This window comes from Tachysurus fulvidraco, chromosome 12 (assembly GCF_022655615.1).
Source record: "Tachysurus fulvidraco isolate hzauxx_2018 chromosome 12, HZAU_PFXX_2.0, whole genome shotgun sequence".
NCBI lineage: Eukaryota > Metazoa > Chordata > Actinopteri > Siluriformes > Bagridae > Tachysurus > Tachysurus fulvidraco.
Window position 1 is genome coordinate 8,588,661 of NC_062529.1, and position 20,223 is coordinate 8,608,883.

General features: G+C 38.2%; 2 protein-coding genes across 3 annotated transcripts; one reads left to right on the plus strand and one right to left on the minus strand.

Annotated features, from left to right (window-relative positions):
- Positions 1–969: 969 nt before the first annotated feature.
- On the minus strand, positions 970–7,856 carry gdf7 (growth differentiation factor 7). The gene is made up of 2 exons (XM_027172551.2): positions 7,413–7,856; positions 970–4,605 (listed from the first exon to the last, which is right to left on the minus strand). Exons 1-2 carry the CDS (start codon positions 7,654–7,656, stop codon positions 3,626–3,628), a joined length of 1,224 nt encoding a protein of 407 aa, XP_027028352.1. The 5' UTR covers positions 7,657–7,856; the 3' UTR covers positions 970–3,625.
- Positions 7,857–7,924: 68 nt separating this feature from the next.
- Positions 7,925–18,991, plus strand: tpp1 (tripeptidyl peptidase I). 2 transcript variants are annotated; one of them, XM_027172547.2, is made up of 13 exons: positions 7,925–7,956; positions 12,236–12,307; positions 12,421–12,560; positions 12,648–12,798; positions 14,121–14,242; positions 14,402–14,580; positions 14,753–14,951; positions 15,157–15,345; positions 15,435–15,504; positions 16,935–17,055; positions 17,169–17,327; positions 17,877–18,002; positions 18,196–18,991. In XM_027172547.2, the coding sequence occupies exons 1-13, from the start codon at positions 7,940–7,942 to the stop codon at positions 18,334–18,336; spliced, it is 1,686 nt and encodes a 561-aa protein (XP_027028348.1). In that variant the 5' UTR covers positions 7,925–7,939; the 3' UTR covers positions 18,337–18,991. The 2 variants fall into 2 exon arrangements, with proteins under 2 accessions (XP_027028348.1, XP_027028349.1); XM_027172548.2 differs by lacking the exon at positions 7,925–7,956 and adding an exon at positions 11,927–12,074.
- The last annotated feature ends 1,232 nt before the right edge of the window (positions 18,992–20,223 follow it).

Sequence of the window (20,223 nt, forward strand, 5' to 3'; positions counted from 1 at the left end):
TAAAAAGGTAAATAATACCTTAGAAGCATAATAATATTAACAAACTATGACATTTTTATGAACATATTTAACCTTTCATCAGAAAGGAAATAGATCTTAAAACAAATGCATAAATGCAGCACATGAAATATTTTGTTGAGTCATACTGAGTTACAGTGTTGTACAAAAAAATATAATCAACAGCCGGAGTAAACTAGAGATGTCTCTTTCACTATTTTGAGAAAACATCACAAGACAAATGTGCTATTACATCACCAAACTTCTGAGGCCCTGAACTCTGTGTAAAGCCATGGAGTCAACAAATTTAATAAAACTTTTAATGTGAACCACATACACACCCACATACACACACAAGCCTTAAAGTACTCTAAGCATAGAGCTTCACGTTATGCATTACGACTTCTCTGCCTGCACTGCGTCTCTCCTCCCTTTCTTTCTGCCTTTTGAAATTCTAATCACTTGAAATATTCATAGTATTTTTCGGACAAAAACCAGAGCGAAACACAAACGCAGTAATACGTCTGAAACCAAGGATGAGACACACTTTCAGTAAGGGTTTACTTTTATTTTAATGTCTGGCAAAGAATTGCTGAGAGTCCATAACCCAACCCCCCCCCCCCCCCCCCCCATAAACTCTTTGCTTTAATAAAGTCATCTGTACAGAAATGGCATAGTAAAAAAAAAAAGGGTGAAAGAAAAAAGGCTACAATGTGTGCTTAAGTTTGGGTTTGAAACATATAGTTATTTATAGGTATATTATATATTTTATATATACCACTAAACAATATTTCCAAAACATGAAAAAATGCATAGCTGTTTACAGATAATTTATAGCTCAATTATGTACAATCCCTTGTATGTTACACAAAAACTCGCACATAGTGCAATGACAATACTCCAATATGGTTTCTGCATTTAAGGCATTTGTATTCAGTCAAAGGACATATACTGCATTTCTGTCCTATTTTGTATAATGATTGATTTCATTATACTTTCTCATTATATTTTTACAGCTCACAAATGTATATCAGGACTCGATAGAACATAATAAATTCCCTAAAATTAAGGCTAGTACTTTCAAATTAGAATAAACACGTTTTACTCTTCCATCTCATGTTTAAAACCAACATGCTATAAACCGGGGACGGTAAAGTAAAACAGATGTCCGATTCTTACGATGTGAACATAGTCTAGAATTGATGTATATAGCAAGGTTGCCAAAGCCCTTAGTTGAAGCATAGCAATGCTGTAGGATTTACATTCAGTGTCTGAAAGCACTTGGCCAGCTGAAATACCTACTCCTTGAAATGTCTCTAAAGGCTTTTAAGTTAAAATGCCAAGGCACAAAAACGTAATTCTTGCAGCTTTAAGCTTTCACCATGCTCCTGAAATCAGTCAGCATTCACATTGTACTGTAAATTTGGGACAACTTGGTCTTTAACACTGTTGACATGACAAAAGCAAAGCACAAGTCCAATGTTAATTACTAGTAAATCTTCTCTTTTATCTTATAACTTTCAGATTACAGAGAACAAGGTTCATTTTAATGACATAAGCTACTAATTTGTTGTAGAAAATGTAATAATGATGTTTGATAAACAAGGCCGTATGAATTAAAGTGATTGTAATCAAGGCACATTTAGTTAACATGTTTAACTGCTCAACATATTTAGTTGTAGATTTTTCACCTGTTTCTAATTTTGCTCTATTACTTTATTATTTTTTTTTTATTTTATGTATTGTTACATTTTATTATTTTTAAATGTATAAAATCTGCATATTATTATTATTCATTGCTGTTGGTTTTTTACTAATTACCTTGTTTGAAAAAATTGTAATGAAATACAAATATGTAATAATATGTAGCAATATGTTAATGGAAGCTTCTTTTATTATTATTATTATTATTATTATTATTATTATTATTATTATTATTATTATTATTAGTCTAGATGTGCATTTAGGACAAAATAGAGAAACCTTTTTTATAAACTGGCCAAAAGATTATGCATATTATTCAGATTATTCATATACACTCATGCAGGCATACTTGGAAAAAATGGATTGTCTTTACTGAAATAAATTGGGATAAGACAAGTCTGTTACCAAACCCGGCAGATTTCGTGCAGAGCTGAGCTCACTAAGTTCTGCATATAAGGCACAGAAACGGTTTTATGGTTGAAGCATTTTTGTCTGTCTATTTAGGCAAAAATCTATAATATAACGCTATTTATACAATATACTGCCAACATTGTTTAGAATGATTTACTTTTGTATTGCTACATTCCAGTGTGTATATATATATCACTTTTTTTTGGATGCTAAAAAAAATGTTTCAAAGTTATATATGGCTTATGAAATGTATTTTAGAATTATTTGAATTAAGGTTGTCTTTTTTCTTCCCCAGCGTTAACACATTGTCTTATGTCCCTTAGCAGGTGTACAGTCTGAGGCTGCTTTCAGGAAAATGTGCTTGATGGGAATGTTTATTCTAAAATGAAATTAACATAAGGACAGCAGAGACAAGGAAAAGCAAACCAACCTACACTTGCAGTTTGACCTGACAAGAAGGTTGTCACACACAAGTGCACTATGCCAAGAATCAGTTTGACTTTGGCTTTCTAACCTCTTTCCCAGGTTCTGAGGTTCAGTGAAGTCATTTACCTCTTACACATGTAGACATCATGAATAACACAGTTATTGTATCTAGTCCTGCAGATGCCAAGTGTGCTGTCCACAATGCTTATTTCTTTAGTAATGAGCTTAGTTAAACACAATTCTTAAAGAACTTGGCATGATTAGCTTTTGAGTGAAACAAATAATGACTGAGGTTCTTAGCAATGTATGGTCTGTGAGTTCCCTTTTGTGGGCCAGTCAAACACTGTCTATTATGCTGAGAAAAGGAAGCGAGATGTCACCTCTTGGGAGCATCAGCTGCGTGTGGGTTACCTTGATATAAAATTCAGAACTGTCATACACAATAAATCACCCTATGAGTCTCTTGATTATAAAAACAACTCAAGCTCCAACTGGAATAATATATTGCGCCTTACAGAAAAAGTCCAAACCTCCGCCATTCAGGCAAGCATTGCTGCTACTGATTAAGGTCACTTTTTCTTTCTCATATTTATATTTTTAAATCTTCGATAAAATTCATATGAATGTTCTCTTTAGTTTAAGCTGACTGTCAAGCAAAATACTTTTTCTCTTAGACTTTCATGGAATCTCTCGGAGTCTTGGGAATTCAGAACAGTTCAACATTTTCACAGTCACTGGGGAGCAGACTTGACTGCTCTATCGTTTCTTATACATTATAAGGATGCAGTGTTATTTCTGGAATTTCTGCTCTTACTTTTTTCCTGATCAATGAGGTTTGTATTTTATTGGAGAATTTAGTATCTAGCAAAAAGGTCTGTTCAGTATTTTGTACCCATTGGGTTTCCTGTAAGCATAACCTCTTATGTCCACTCCAACACATGCATGTGCACACACGCTTACCCATGGTAGTGATTGCTAAAATATGTTTGGCACTAAGGCTCATTCATTTCTGTGAGGCTGACAGTGCTAGGTTGGAGCTCTTGTATATTTGGTAGCAAGGGCTGTAGGCCAGCCCATTTTTAAGCTGCTACCTGCAGCCACAGCTCTCCACCACCATGTCCTCATACTGCTTATACACTACGTTATTCCCAGCATCAATGTATAGGATGCTTATAGGGCTGAGCTTGGAAGGCACACAGCAACTGGGCGGTGTTGACTCTGGATCCATTGAGTTCATAAGCGTCTGGATGATGGCGTGGTTGGTGGGTTCAAGATGCGAGCGGAGGGGGAAGTCACATGCACCTTCGCAGTGGTACGCATCATAGTCCAGTGGTGCAATGATCCAGTCATCCCATCCCAGCTCTTTAAAGTTTACATGGAGTGGTTTGCGGCTGCAGCGAGTTCGCCGTCTGCCACCTCCTTTGCCCCCTCCGCCTGTGCCACCTCCCACAATGGCTCCACCCCCACCTGCTGTCCCTGCTCCACCAGCACGGCCTGCTAAGGCAGTTCTCCTCTTCTGGCGGCGCCTTGGTCTGCCACGACTCTCAGCTCTCCGGTCAAACATGTGCATGGCTTTCATCTTCTCACGGATCTCTCTGAAGAGATTTTCTTTCCTGCGAGTGCGGGAAAAGGCAACAAGCAAAGCCCTCTCATTCTTCTGCTGTCCTTCTAAACCCAAACCAACTAAAGAAGGGGAAATCAGCTCATGTGTTAAGTCTGAAGCAACAGTTATTCTGAAACATACATATCTGCTGTCTTGAGTTGTCCTGTGCAGCCTGTGGTGGGCTTTTAGAGTAGTCCCAATGTTAAAAACATCCCAAGTACTCAAGGTGGTATCCAGAATGTTGATGATCCTAGAAGTGAGTAGTCGAGGCTTGCCTGATGAGCCCCAAGAGGAGCAACGATAAAGGCGTAGGTGGTACAGGTTTCCTGCAGAGGACCGTAATTTCTCCAAGTCAGATGGCAGCTTCCGCAACACCCGCAGCTCAGCCTCCACTAGTTCTTCCGTCCTTGAGAGACCCGAAAGGTTAAATATGTACTGCTGGTGGGACTCAGCTGATGGCTCATCTGTAAGTACACAAGAAATCAACAACACTAAGATGAGCAGTTCAGTCTTAGACATTCAAATATGTACTGCCTGGGAGGAATTTCAATAATAGGTCAGTGTTAATTTAACTTCAGCAGTGCTTACAGGAGCCATCTGTCTGGGGTAGAAATCTCACATTCCTTGGCCCGTGTAAGCAGTCTACCAAATAGCCGAAAATGCCATACTGACACTGTCAGCTCTTCTCTTCAATGAGAATAACATTCATGGGCCTTGAATGGATTCTCCAAATGCAAGGCACACAACACCAGCCAAGACCAGGTGGATAGTGTTCTGTTGACCTGTCGGACTGCCTTGGTCCTTGGCAGCATCTCCAAGTTGTGCAGAGTGAATGTGAAAACGGCTGGCTGGGACATGCTAAAAGCTCACAGTCTCCAGCAAAGCCCTTCCCTCCCCTTCTGCTGTGCTCCTCATGAGAAGGCTATAAATTTAAGAGGAATGGTAGGTGGCCTGGTTACACAATTAGATGTCCACCGTTTGGGTTGAACACCTCTGACCACCATTATAACTGTTGGAAATCACCTGGACCTAGTTTGCTGTGTTTAAGGTGTTTAAGCGTTGGGCTCATTTAACCTCTGGAGAGAGCCTAACAATGATTCTCGTTCAAACATCTCATGATGATCTTTGTGCTATGCTATTTTTCTTATTAAGATGTTTTCCAAAGAGATCTATCGTAAGCCCATGTCGCTCTATGCCATCCGTGACTGAAGCAATGCAGACAAGAGCTTTGCTAAGAGGGACCAGATCCAGCAAGTAAAACAAGTTTCAATGTTGACGTCTTGACATCTAACTCAACCGTAGAAGCCAGAACACTGTGCAACCTGAGACGCAGACCACAGTTTCATGGTTAAAACATGAAGGGGATTCTTCTAATATGAGTGGGTAGCACGAGAACCCAAGGCCAGATCTGGCTATATCGTGTTGACTGCATATCACGAGACAGAACTAAGAAAAGCAAGTAATTGCAAACAGTTAAGCATCTGCTGTGAGCAGCCACACAACCTGGGCTTGGCCTGTGGTCCTCAAGAGGAGCAAAAAGGACAGAGGCATCCAGTGTAAGCTGCCTCTCAGACGCTAAGTTCTCACACTCAGAATAAGGGCCACGATCAGAAGATGAAAGATGAACTCAAAAAGCAGGGTCCTAGGGCAAAGCATCCTCCTCTAGAGGTAATATCTGCTTGCCAGGCAAAACAATGACATAATTTTAAAAAATGTCATGAGAAGCTGTCTGGAAATAGGGTTTCATTCTAACTCCCCATTTTTATTTTGGTCTACAACATGCAGTCTAATCTGCCCTTAAGAATTTTGTGGGCCTTAGAGACCAGAGCGGTCAGAAAGTTGGATTATGTCAGTCGATGATGTATGCAACGTGATTTTTTGATAATTGAATTTCCAAAAGCTTTCCAATTATTTCTAAACAAAAATGACTACTGATTACAACAACAGCTTTATCTTTTCTCACAGATCATAAAATCTAACGTTAGGATAATCTATCGTTCTGATGTGTTTTGATTAGTGTTGTTTTATATGTTGTTATAATGTCTAGAATGTTGTTCATGTTGTTAAGTATTATATCAATTAGGTAACATTTTACAGGATGGACTCTGTATTGCACTTTGTTTTCAGCTCCGCATCGCTCGAGTCCACTTTATTTCCACAAGAATGGTGTTCTAGACCATACCGTTCACTTTGTTTTCATAAACGGGGAAATGACCCACCGAAACAGAGGTATTTTGTAAAGTCACTATTGTAGAAGATAATGTGTATTTGAGCATGAGTTTTGAATTAAGAGTTTCTGTCTTTATCAGCAACACCTGGCCACGGATCGCACGCTCTTTCCGAGCATTTGGCTCAACACGCCAGTGTACTTTATTTATCACAGATGGTAGAGGTTAGACACATTAAAGTCCACGATTTGAGGTGTTATTTGAAATCATTTATTTTTTTAAGCGTAAACATCAGGACATTCAAAAACTTTCCATAAAAATTTGTAGGATATGAAATAAAGACTTGGGTAAGGGTTGAATAAGGTTGAATAAAACTCAGAGCAATCATTTGCGTAATATGCTGCTGATATATCTTAAAAAAAAATAATCAAACCTCAAACTCAAGTGAACTCAAAGTAGATATAGATTTATTTATCGAAATGCAATTACATTAGTGTTTTCATACAGTGTGTTTGTAATATCTGTCTATTATAATTCACTAAAGCAAATTTGTGTGTTACCAATTTTTTTAGTTATACTATCAACCTGTGAGGCTGCAGAGGTACAAACTTTATATATATATATTATATATTTATAATACCTATTGTATTATATACATTTTGTCAATACACGAACAGTACCACAGGACCACATAAATGTTGTACAAAACATCAGTTTTAGTACACAGAGACAAGTGCACCAAAATGCGTTAAATACACTTGACACCAACCACAGAATAGCACAAGCAGATGTACTGTACTGCTGTATAATGCAAAGACCCTCAGTAAATTTCTGTCAATTGTATGCAAAACCATCTAATGCATCAACGTGTAGCAACGATAAAAGGAATGTCGGCGGTATAACATCTGGATTACAAGTACGCATTGAAAGAAAGAATAAAGTCCGGAGAATGCATTCGTTTCCGTTTGTGGATGTATATCAGAATATAATTGTAATTAACATTAAAATCAAGCAATTTATCACGTATCAGAATAATAAATAATTCGGGACCTTGTTATTTATAATTATACATTAGTTATGTAGAAGTGATGAGCGTCTCCCACCTTTGCTCTGGTCCACGAAGCTGGTGACTGTGTTGGCTCGTCTCCTCGCGCGCGTCGCGCTCCCGTAGTTGCTTGTGCGCTCGAGCTGTGACTGCGTCCTGTACAGGTTGAGCATGTAGTCCGGCACGAGCACCGCCGAGCCGTTTCGCCACACTGCGCGCGAGCCCAGCGCCACGGCTTCGAGCGCGCTCCCGAAGCACACGGCGAGCCACAACAAGGGAGCGCCACTCTTCCTGCCGCTCATTTTCAGCACTCTCTGGCCCACAGCGGGGGAACCTGTCTAGTGGATAGTGGTGACTTAAGGAACTCCCACTTTTGGTCTTTAAATTGGCTTAATAGCTCGATTCGGGCTGAATGTGGTGTATAAGGTAACGCCTGTTGCGCTGAACACTGCTAGCGCCCCTACAGGCAAAACAAGACAACTGCCCCAATAGCGAGGTAAAACATGGACTTAAACACACACTTTGTGGTTCATTTTGGTCAATAATTGTCTTGTAGGAGAACTCAGCTTTCATGTCAGAGGCAGAATGGTGCATCAGAAAAAGTAATGTTTCATTTGTACTTTTCTTCTTTTTTTTCACTCCTGCATGTGTTTTGTAGTTTAAATCTATCTTTTACTTGGATATGTGGTTAAAGTTTTCCTATAAAATGATGTATGGTATATAATTAGATGTATATAATGTAAGCCATTACAGTGCAATGACTTGAATAAGTGAAAACCTCAAGGGTTTATTGTCATTCTGCTTATGTACAAATAGGGGAAACCTGTTTTTAAATATACAAGGAAAAGAATTGCCTTGATTATGGATTTCTCAGCTGTACTAAATAAATACGGAAGCAGCTTTCATCTCACGTATGGCCTTGAACCATGATCTATTATTTCCCTCACATCACGTTTATATGATCGTTTGGGCAATGTTCATTATTTATGTGCGTGTTGTGCGCCCTCTATTGTCAAAATCCTGTATCGCAGTTTAATGCTTTAAGGATTTTCTGTCATTTTATAGCACTGAGGTAATAGGGTGCTGTAAGACTAAAAAACTCTACAATAACTAGCCAAAATATTACTACATTAAAACAATGGTAATAGATTTATTAGAGGTATAATAACTTAGTGTTTCACAGGTTTGCCACTCATTTTTGTGGTTAGATGTGGTTTGATTCCCCCTGCCCTGTGGAGTATGAATGTTCTTGCTGATCTATTATTCCCAGTCAAAAGACATGCACTATAGACTGACTGGCATCTGTCCTTTGTGTGTGTGTAATGGGTGTGTGTGTGTGTGTGTGTGTGTGTGTGTGTGTGTGTGTGTGTGTGTGTGTGTGTGTGTGTGTGTGTGTGTGTGTGTGTGTGATGGGTTAACACCCTGGACAGAGTATGTTATTCCAAAAACATGCCAGGAATGACCTGAATTCATTCACACAAAAGGAATGATATATATTTATTGTTAATGCGTTTCAAAGGCAGTGTGTTTTTAAAATTTTGCAAATTTTTTAAAACAATAAAAATGTGATAAATGCATTATGGTCTATATGACAGTTGTCGTTTTTAGCTTAGTTATACAATTTGGACAACAAACTTTATGCTAACAAAATCTTTAAATACTGAATAGCTAAATTTAAATACTGTTAACGAATATTCTATGTCTGCATTTATTTCCACCTTCTGAATTATTTGTCATAGTTCATACTTTCATCATGCTCATACCCTATATTTTATTAAACTGTCAAATGAATGCTCCCTCAAAGGTGTCGACTTGGCTGCCTTACCCCTGCTAACAGGATGTTCATTCCAGGCCAGTAATTAATTTCACCAAATGACAGGCCATCTCTTTTTTTAATCCCTTTGCATGGCAAAATCTTAGAAATAAATGTCAGTTGTGGTTCTGTGAATGGCAAACAACCACCAGGGGCAGTGTCTAACACCTGGATATACACATATGCTATAAAAACCTTTACAGCACCTCATCTTGTAGCCTACGCAATGAGTCAGGTTGCTGGTGCTTCTAAATGACAGTGAAACTTGCCTAACTAATGTCACCTGTGTAACTGCTAGCAGCCCCATCTCAGCGTATACGGATGCTATATATTATAATTTCCTGGACTACTATGACACTGTCATTTGGTTGCCAAGCAGAATAGGGGGCCAATCCCACAGATGCAGATAGTCTGGCCATGGATGAGACAAAAGGTCTGCATTAAAGTTCCCAGGATTTCCCAATCTTTAGAAAGAAAAGCAGTGATATCCAGAGTTTAAGGCTGAGTGTGGACAGAGTGTGTTACTCTGGGGATCAGCTGCTAATGTCTTATCTCAGAGGGCCATTTTTCTCCACTATGAAGACCACATTCAACAAACTGACTCCTCATCAAAGATTTCTACCTGTGCCTGACTGAATTTCTCTCAGATCTGCCGCACCACATGGGCTTGCAAGTGACACTCTCCTGGGCTTACAGGAGAGTAGGTAGATAAGTTGATAGGTAGGTAGTTAGGCATATCACATCTGCATTGTCTTGTATAGTCTGTATCATCTTGTATGGTATAGTGTTATTTATGTCTGTACTTTTTAGAGTCACAAATTCCAAATTCTTTGTGTGTGTCAACAAACTTGGCCAGTAAACCTGATTCTGATTCTAATTCTGATATGATGAGAGCTTGCTGTCCATTTCTGAACATGAAAGTACATTGTTGAACCCCTTTTATGAATGCCGCAGTCTAGTTTTGTACTGTACCTCTGTCCAAGAGGGTAACTAAAATGCAAAACACCCTAAGTGAAAATTTAGAAATAAAATCCTTTATTATCCTATTTAATAGTCATTATTATTGGGTCTGCCCAACAGTCTGATAACCTCTGCAGATTACAGAAGGTTATTTATTATTATGACCTTTGCTGCCAGGAAGAATATAATCTTACAGTAGACTTCTCATTAGGCTCTATCTTTTTTATTGTTATTAAGTATTGGATTCATTTACAAATACATGGATCCTGGTGTCTCATGTCATGTTGCATGGATTTCAGTGACTAGCACCGTGTATGCCACCACTTAAGCTTGTGTACAATATGCTTTTGTATTTTGAAACTATTCTCTGTTTGAAAAACTAAAATGACCTGAATTGTTTTCTTCTATCTATTGACAGGAAAATGTTTTTGTATTTGGGTTTTGGTAATTTGGTGAAAATCCAATAAATATATTATATTTAAAAAAGTATCATAGAGGTGTGATGATTCATCTGATGATTCTACCAGCGATACAAAGTAGGGTTTCTTTTCATAATCATGTCTACCTCAATCTTTTGCAGAACCCAGTGGAGCATAACTGTTATCTCCCTACCATATTCATGTACATCTCTTTTCTAATTACTCCTCATAATCTCCCATTGATTAACTAGATTGCATCTTGATAGAAATTTTATATTGTATGTACTTGCAACTGGAATCTAGTATAATTTTTCATGCTTTTTAAATTATTTTATTTTAACAGCAGTTATCCAGACTTCAATCTAATCTTCAAAGTTAAACAGCAAAGGCTTATTGCTGTGTCCATATGCATGTTTGGCCTCATTATGAACTCTCGTTATTAGTCTAATGCATAAGCTGATCCATAGTATGCTGCACATGCCTTTAAAAATGCCATGTTTTGTCCCTTCACCTAACGTGTCCTATCGTCTGTAAATAAGGAAAAGGTGGCTCTGATTTAAAGTGCAGATCAGCTGACTTTAGTGTCATGTGATCAAGCGAGATTTGGATTTTCCTGAATTGAGTAATCGTACTCAAAGTCATATGACATTTCTGTCAAAATAAAAGCTTGTATGCTTTCAGCTACTATTACAATAAAGTAATGATAAGAATAATGCAAATATAAAAGATGTGGTAATATAAACATACGTTCACTTAAGTATACGTTATTTTAATTATTATAAGTTATTCTCTGAATCTTATGCCTTATGTTTTTGACACAAATAAAATTTCCATTCAATTCAACTTATTTCTACAGTGCTTTCAACTATGGACATTGTCTGAAAGCAGCTTTATAGAAGTATAGGAACCCAGAATAAAAATTTTGTTACTATTTATCTCTAATATTTATCCACAAATGTGATAAGTGATTTAATGTTATATGTATGGTGGCGGTGCACATTGGTAGCTCTTGGCACATTCAACTCCAATGTTTTGGGTTTGATTCCCACATCTTCCCTGCCTGTGCAGTTTGAATGTTCTCTATGTGACTGTTATCGTCTGGGTACTCCAGTTTCCTTCACAGGTCAGACATGCATTGCAGGCTGATTGGCATCTCTAAAATTTCTGTATGTGTGCTCTGACATGGATTGGCACCCTGTCCTGAATGTCCCCCACCTTGTGCCTATAATACCCTGGATAGTCTCCAGGTTTACTATGACAAATCAGGACAAAGTTATATAAATCAGGACAAAGTTGTTGCCTCAAAGTGTGTGAGTGTGTGAGTGTGTGTGTGTGGGGGGGGGGGGGGGGATCCACTTTGAGGCAGCAACTTTGTCCTGATTTTTTCTTTGATTCGACGCGTACGAGGTGTGGACTTTTATTTTGACAGAAAGATATTTGTATTGTTGTTTGCGCTGCTTTAATCGTACTGAAAGGACATCCTGCACATAGCTGTGTTTGTGTAGTGTTTTTATGTCGGAACAATGCGGTAAGTTTTGCTACATTTTGTTTACATTTGTTTTTGTAAAATAGAAACTTTCTAGATATTGAAACTGGTCACCAGGACATGTAGAACGACCTTCAATTAGAAACAATGAAAATGTTTTTTTTTTTTTTTAAATAACGTTGCAGGTTTTTTTTCCTTTACAGGGTCCTAGCGTTCCTCTTGTTGTGTGTGTGGCCTGTCAATGGGGAGCATCTGGAGCTCGATCAAGTTGTATTGTAAGATATATTTTGATATATTCTGTATATCCACATTTTTGTTCTTAAAAAAATTCTGACTGCATTTTGGTTGGTTTTATGTTCATATTTAAGTCCATGTATTTCTGTATTAGTGTGCCAGAAGATTGGCTCCATTCAGGCAGAGTTTCTCCTCATGAGGAAATGGAGCTGACTTTTGCTCTCAGGCAGCAGAATGTGGACAGACTTCAGGAGCTGCTGCAGCTTGTGTCTGACCCTGATTCACAGCACTATGGTACTAAGACCATTTATTAAGGTATTAGATTTAAAGCTTAAATCTTACTATGTCTGATGCACCCTTTCCTCTTTTTTTTCTGAATAGGGAAGTTTTTGAGCTTGGAGGAAGTCGCGTCCCTGGTCAGGCCATCTCAGTTAACAGAGAAGGTCGTGTGGATGTGGCTGCAGCGTCATGGGATCAGAAACTGCAGAACGGTGCTAACACGAGACTTCTTACAGTGCACTATGAGTGCTCAGTAAGCATTTTCATTCAACTCTGTTGTCAGTTTGGTCATGACACACATCAGTTGCACAATATAAATGTTAGTGTAAACCACACTCTCTCTCACCCTCACTCACTCTCGCTCTCACTCACTCACTCTCGCTCTCACTCACTCACTCTCGCTCTCACTCACTCACTCTCGCTCTCACTCACTCACTCTCGCCCTCACTCACTCACTCTCGCCCTCACTCACTCACTCTCGCCCTCACTCACTCACTCTCGCTCTCACTCACTCACTCTCGCCCTCACTCACTCACTCTCGCCCTCACTCACTCACTCTCGCCCTCACTCACTCACTCTCGCCCTCACTCACTCACTCTCGCCCTCACTCACTCACTCTCGCCCTCACTCACTCACTCTCGCCCTCACTCACTCACTCACTCTCGCCCTCACTCACTCTCTCTCCAAACTACTTTTTTTTTTTAGAATAACAAACAGTTAAGAGTTTCTAAAACCAAATATCAAATTTCAGCTTGAGTGGCTCAAATGTGTTTTGAAATGAATACAGTTTTTAAACCTAATCTACCATGGACATGACCTTAAATATGAAAACCTTTTTAACTGAAACACATTTGTAATGCAGGTCGAATGGCACCTGTTGGAGCATAACCTGTGTTTATTTAACACCTTCATTTTTTCTTCATGTCATTTGTGTATAGTTGGAGGCAGGAAAGGGTGGCTAATGTAGACTGATCGTACATTGGATGACACAAAATTGTAGAGGAAGTACCTGAAATTATTATAAAATATTTCCATCTTCTTCATAAGAAAAGTTGACATAAGTCTGTTTTGTCCTAAGTCTTTTATCACAGACTGTAAGGCTAATCCCAGTTTTATATTAATTGTTTGGTTTAATATTTATTGTTTCTATTCCTTCTATATTTATTCAATCTAAGATTGTTAATACTCATATTAAATAACGTTGTATTTGGTGGTATGGTGTAGTTTTCAGTGCTGTGTTTATTTAGTGCTCATGGGTAAGGTTTTTCATTAACAGAAGCTGGAGTGTTCAGGTCAGAGGGCTTTAATAGTTTAAGAGGGTTTTTAAGAGGTAACATTACACTTTTTTATTTTTTTGTCTAATCAATTATGTGACATAAATGGAAGAGTTACACAGGCAAATTGCTGTAGTAATGTTTAGGAGAGAGAAAAATATTAAAATTCTTTGTGGTGTGATGTAATTGGAAAATCAGCTTTGGGGTTAGTATTTTACAGCATGCCCCATCATGTACCTTACTTTTTTTTACATTTACATGTGTTTTTTTTACCACATACACTCTGATCTCTGGCGGTCAGGGTGGCAGAAACATTGCTTCCTGGAACTGAATTTCACCACTACAGGAGAGGTGATCAGACAGTAATGAGGTCATCCTCTCAGTACTCGGTTCATGAAGATGTGTCTGAGCATCTGGACTTTGGTGAGTGAAGCTGAGTATTATCGGCTCAAGATTCATAAAGGAGGTCTAACTTCTTGTGTAATTTTACTATACTATTCATAGAGATTAATAATGTAAGCATATTGTTGAGCGTATTATCCCTATCATTTGGAATTGATTTTCACCCTTTCCCCCCCCCAGTGGGTGGTGTACTACGTTTTCCACTGAGTGGTAAAGAAATCAGTAAGACCTGGGCAGGGCCAAAGCGATCTGGGAAGGCAGTTCATTTGGGTGTGACTCCTTCAATACTAAGAACTCGCTACAACTTGACTGCAGCTGATATTGGCAGCGCTGCTAACAACAGCCAAGCAGTGGCGCAGGTACTCCAGTCAAACTGTTCTCCATAGCTCTCAAGTCTCTTTTGGTCAGCTAAGGAGAAATCATGATTTGTTTAGACATTGCAGCTCCACAGTTTTTAATATATTCGTTACATTTAATTTCACATGAATTGTATTGATTTGATTTATATTTTTTCTTGTATATTCTTCAAAGTTCCTGGAGCAGTATTACCACCCAGCAGACCTGGCTGAGTTCATGAGTATATTTGCAAGAGGTTTTAAGCACTTGAGTGAAGTTGAGCGAGTGGTGGGCAAACAAGGAGGAGGAAAAGCAGGACTTGAAGCCAGTTTAGATGTGGAATACATCATGAGCACTGGAGCCAACATCTCCACATGGGTCTTCACCAACCCAGGTAAGGAAATATATGGGTTATGTAATCACCTGCTTTAGTTTTGTTATGGTCTGCTTTTTGAAAGTAGTAGTAACTTTCTAATGAATAAAATAATAAACAAAATAATAACGCATACTCAACGATGTCTTGAATTTACGTGAACACATCAAGCTTTCTAAATGTGACAAAAAATGCGGTCTCCTTGTGTTATAATGTTTTGTTCCAGGTCGACATGAGACCCAGGAGCCATTCCTTCAGTGGATGCTGCTCCTTAGCAACATGTCTGTCGTGCCTTGGGTACACACGATCAGCTATGGGGACGACGAGGACAGTTTGTCCACTGCCTATATGAATCGCATCAACAACGAATTCATGAAGGCTGGCCTCCGAGGAATCTCTATGCTCTTTGCGTCTGGTAATTATGTTTATGGATTGTTCGTGATGACAAATCATTATGGCTTTTATCACTGTTTATTATTCTGCCTTTGTGTTCTTTTAATATAGGGGACAGTGGTGCAGGCTGTCGGCATTTGACCAAGGAAAATGTGTTCAGGCCGAGCTTTCCTGCTTCTAGGTGCATTTCATTTAATATATATATATATATTTTTATATTGTATCTGACAGATAATTTTGTAGATTATTTGGCTTTTCATACGTGAACTTGTTAAGCCATGGTGATTTGTAAATCACGGGTAAACAGAATCCTGGGCCATTTTTTTGACATCATCACAGTGTACATTCCTAAACCCTGACTGAACATTATTTGTATATTTGCACCGCCAACAACCGTGATTGCATAAATACAGCAGGCGGCTGCTTTAACCGATCGTCTCTTGCTTTTACATCACTCGGTAAAAAAAAAAAAAGGACCTGGCTGCTCTTCTGCACCTTAGCAGATGTTTCTTAGCTTTGTAATAGTTTATGAAGTTTAAAGTTTGTTGTGTAGTTGTGCCCAGAGGTTTAATATCCAATGTCTGCAAATGTTTCACATATTTCCCCCCTTACTAAGGTTTAGTCTTACCTCATGACTGTACTGAGCCATTATTGTTGGGTGTTATGTCCTGGTTTTCACATGATATGAGGCATAGCTGTTCAGTGCTTGGGTGTCTGTTACTAACCATCTAGCTATCACATTCTAACACCAAATTGTTTCACAGGTGTGAAACATTCCTCTTCCTGGGGTAAAAGTGGCTTTTAGAATGACCCGAGGTTCGGTACAGTGTGAAAAGCCCTAAAATGTAGATTAAGTGTTCTAGGCTCTTCATAAGATTGAAACATGTTGTTCTTTATTCTGCTGCTGTAGTGGACTAACAGGAACATGTTATATCTCAGCCATAATATGAAGAACGTGTTCTTTCTTTCTTTCTTTCTTTCTTTCTTTCTTTCTTTCTTTCTTTCTTTCTTCTGATGTTTGGGGGGAAAACAAATCAAAAGTACCTATATCTGGTTATTTCTTAACAAAGTTGCTAGACAGCATAAAGCTTTCTTCCCTGCCATATATGAGTATATAATAGATCGATATGGCCTTGGTACAGTATATTAGAGTTTATTATAATATACAGTATAAGTGACAACAGTGTGGTACAAGATGATCACCAATCAACATGTAGTGCAAAGTAGAACATTACAGTACAAATAAACAGGTGACCATGTCTTCAGTACAATAATAAAAAATAATACTGTGCCATTATAACCAGTACAAGACAATAAAATCATGCTGTGCTATAAGTACAATACGTATAACAGGTACAGGCAACACACTGTGTTGAGCAATACTGTGACTGGAAAATAGTGTCTTACTGGTGAAGTTTAACTAGTAAACACACAAATTTCACATAGTCTTGTTATAAGTAAAGCGTATGTTGTGCTTTTGCGGTATGACTGATAATACTAGCGACTGTGTTATTTTCAAGTGCATATTGACAATTCTACGTTCAATATGATCTACTGGAATATAATTTAGTGAGTGCTGAATGGAGGCTTTTTCTTTTTCCATGTTTGTAGTCCATATGTCACCACAGTGGGTGGAACATCCTTCAAGAATCCTTACAAAGTCACCTTCGAGGTCACAGATTACATTAGTGGGGGTGGATTCAGTAATGTGTTCGCAATGCCAGACTATCAGGTACACATTCACCTTAAATCATTTGCTCAATTAAGAATTATTTTTCAATTAAGAACTTTTATCAAAAACACACAAAGTACATTTCATGACTTCGTTTTATGTGACGTGTGAAGGTTAGCGCAGTGAGCGCGTTTTTGAAAGCCGCACAAAAGCTTCCTCCAGAGTCTTATTTCAACCGCAGTGGAAGAGCCTATCCTGACTTGGCTGCGTTGTCTGACAATTACTGGGTCGTGACCAACCTTATGCCCATCCCATGGATATCTGGAACATCGGTTAGTAAAGAATGTAATCTTGTACTCTCGCAATCAGCCAGTTCATCAGATTTGCAGGTACAGGTCAAGAGCTTCATTTTAATGTTTTAATCAAACATCAGTATGGTGAAAATTGAGATCTCGTTGACTTTGACTGTGACATTCTGATAATCAATGGTTGTAGAGATCGCTTTGTAGGATCAACTTGGCCTTATTGTCTCCCATCTCTCATCATCGAGCCATTTCGACACAGAACCGCTGCTGACTGGATGGTTTAGACTGTTGTGCAGGAACGTGTTAGACACTACAGAATATTTAAGATATTCTGAAAATATTCAAACCAGGTCATCTGGTGTTGAACATAAACTGAAGCACATGTGTTGTATTGGATGCTGCTGTGTGATTAGCTGATTAGATAATCGCATGAATGAGGAAGAGGCACATGTGTGGGTGTATTTAAAAAATTGAATTGAATGTGAAGCATGTTCAAACTTGGTTAATCTAGTTTATGATTAATATAAATATCCTGAGGAATCGGGTAATAATTCAAGCCGGTCTTTTTTTTTCTAGGCCTCAACTCCAGTGGTAGGTGGAATCCTCTCACTCATTAATGACCAACGCTTCCTGAAAGGCCTTCCTTCTCTTGGCTTCCTCAATCCACGACTGTATAAACTCAAAGGCACCGGTCTTTTTGATGTAAGTGACTCTTAAACTCGTGGTTTAAAAAAAAAAAAAAAAACACCTTTCACTTCCTCTATTGCTAACTGTGCTGTAGTGAGATTATTTGGAAACCCATGTAATTTCGTTTAGACCATCCGCATTATAAATTAATAGGATTTTCATAGAAAAGTCAAAAGTCAACAAGTTTGTTTCAACTTCATCTTTTCAGGTAACAGAGGGATGTCACTTGGGTTGTCTTGATGAGAAGGTAGAAGGTCAAGGTTTCTGTGCTGCTTCTTCATGGGATCCCGTGACTGGATGGGGAACTCCAAACTACCCTGCTCTACTCACAGCCCTGATGGAGGACTAAAGCCTCAGAAAAGCAAAACGTTTTGGAAAATAATCTTTTACCTTGCAAATAATTTTAAGGATATTTTTGTATTCAAAAGCTGAGTGTCTCAGTATGATTTCTATAAGGCATAACCTTATATAAAGTTTGGCCATTTTTTTTAACTGATCAAACATCCTAACAAGTCAAGGAATGAATGCTTCTAAACATAAGCATTAAGGTTTAAATATATTGCACTGGAGGTCTGTATATAGTTGTTTTTATGTGGCCTTAATACCTCACAGGCCCTTTGACTAATAATTCTCAGTAAGATTACATTAAACAATTTATGTACTGAAACTGAGAGCTGGGTTCTTGGTATCAGTAAAGGTATTTGGTACTGGGGGAAAAACACCTTCAAGTCCAGTCTATTTTTGTGGGGTTTTTTTTTTTTTTTTTTGGCAATAAGTGCTGCATCTACATACATCGGATGTGTAATTCACCCTTATGCTGGAACGTCTTAGCATTTATCAAGTTGAATAACTGCATCAATATAATCAGGTCATGAATGTTGTTTTAGAAATATAGATGTTGAGTTAAGCCATGTTTGTTCATGATTGTGTCATTTATTTATAAACATGGCATTTTAAAAATGAGAATTTTGATTGAAGTTAAATAAAATTATTTTGAACCTGTTCCTCATATGCTTCCTGTATTTCGGTGTAACAAACATGTCAGTATATTTACTGCATTTGGCATATACACGTATTCAGTGCTACTTCCATTCATTTCATTCTATTAGCATTTATTCAACTGAGCAGTTTAGGTTTAAGAACCTTGCTTAAGGGCCAGCAGTAGCAGCTAGGCAGTGATGGGATTTTAAATTCATGACCTTTTGATTAGTAGACCAACCTTCCACAGCTACAAAATCTTATGTTTCCGTTTTTTGTTTTTTTTTACTACACTACTCCATACAAGCCATGGGTATGGTCTGGGTATTATGAACAAGTTAATTCACAATGGAGCTCTCTAATAATAAGTAGAAATATAGTAGAAATTAGGCTTTCACGATGGGGCTGATGTTTCAGTGAAGTAATTGATTTCCATTCTCTGACACCAGGTTTAACTCGACTGAACATCAAGCTACAATAATCAGAATTATGTGCATTCGTGAAGAAAATCTGCATAACCACTGTGTACTTACCTCTGCTAACCATGAGCATCCCACAAGCCATGCTGATTTGGAGATGCTCCAACCCAGTTCTCTGGCCACAACATTTTAGCCCTTATAAATGTCACCCAAGACTTCTCGTCTACCCACTTCAAACATGTTGACATGAACTGACTGCTTACTGTTTACAATATCCCAGACCCCGATGGGAGCTGTTAGAAGATAACCAATGTTATCAGCTGATATTGTTCATAATGTTGGTCTTTATCTGAAACAGACATATATTCATGCTATCTAATCAGCCAATCATGTGGCAGCATTGCAATACAGAAAATCATTCAGATACAGGTCAGAATGTTGATCAAATGTGAGCTCACTGACATTGATCATAGTATTGTTGTCAGATGAGTATTTCAGAAACTGCCGCCCTTTTCACACACCAAGATTTTCACACACAAATGTCTAAAGTTCATACAAAATAGTGCAAAAAGAACAAAAATCTGTGCTGAATGTCTGCAGATTATGCAAGTTTTTTTTATTCTGATGTTTGATGTGAAAATGTGTGTTGTGCTGCTGCCACACGATCAGCTAATTAGATAACTGGATAAAGGTTCAGGTGTTCCTAATAAAATGGATAGTAAAACTTCACACCCAAACCATTTTAAGATCTAAAGGATTTTACCATTTTAGTAATAGTACATCCTAAAAACAGTAATGGAAAGTTCACACTAACTTGCTCTATGTAAAGAAATGTAGTT

Bases quoted from the DNA above. Each gene is read 5' to 3' on its own strand.
- gdf7 (XM_027172551.2), bottom strand. From the start codon at position 7,656: ATGAGCGGCAGGAAGAGTGGCGCTCCCTTGTTGTGGCTCGCCGTGTGC. The intron at 4,606-7,412 runs GTGGGAGACGCT...GTGTACTTACAG, and splicing joins CTTCGTGGACCAGAGCAAAG to ATGAGCCATCAGCTGAGTCC.
- tpp1 (XM_027172547.2), top strand. The intron at 14,243-14,401 runs GTGAGTGAAGCT...TCCCCCCCCCAG, and splicing joins GTCTGAGCATCTGGACTTTG to TGGGTGGTGTACTACGTTTT. The intron at 14,581-14,752 runs GTACTCCAGTCA...TATTCTTCAAAG, and splicing joins ACAGCCAAGCAGTGGCGCAG to TTCCTGGAGCAGTATTACCA.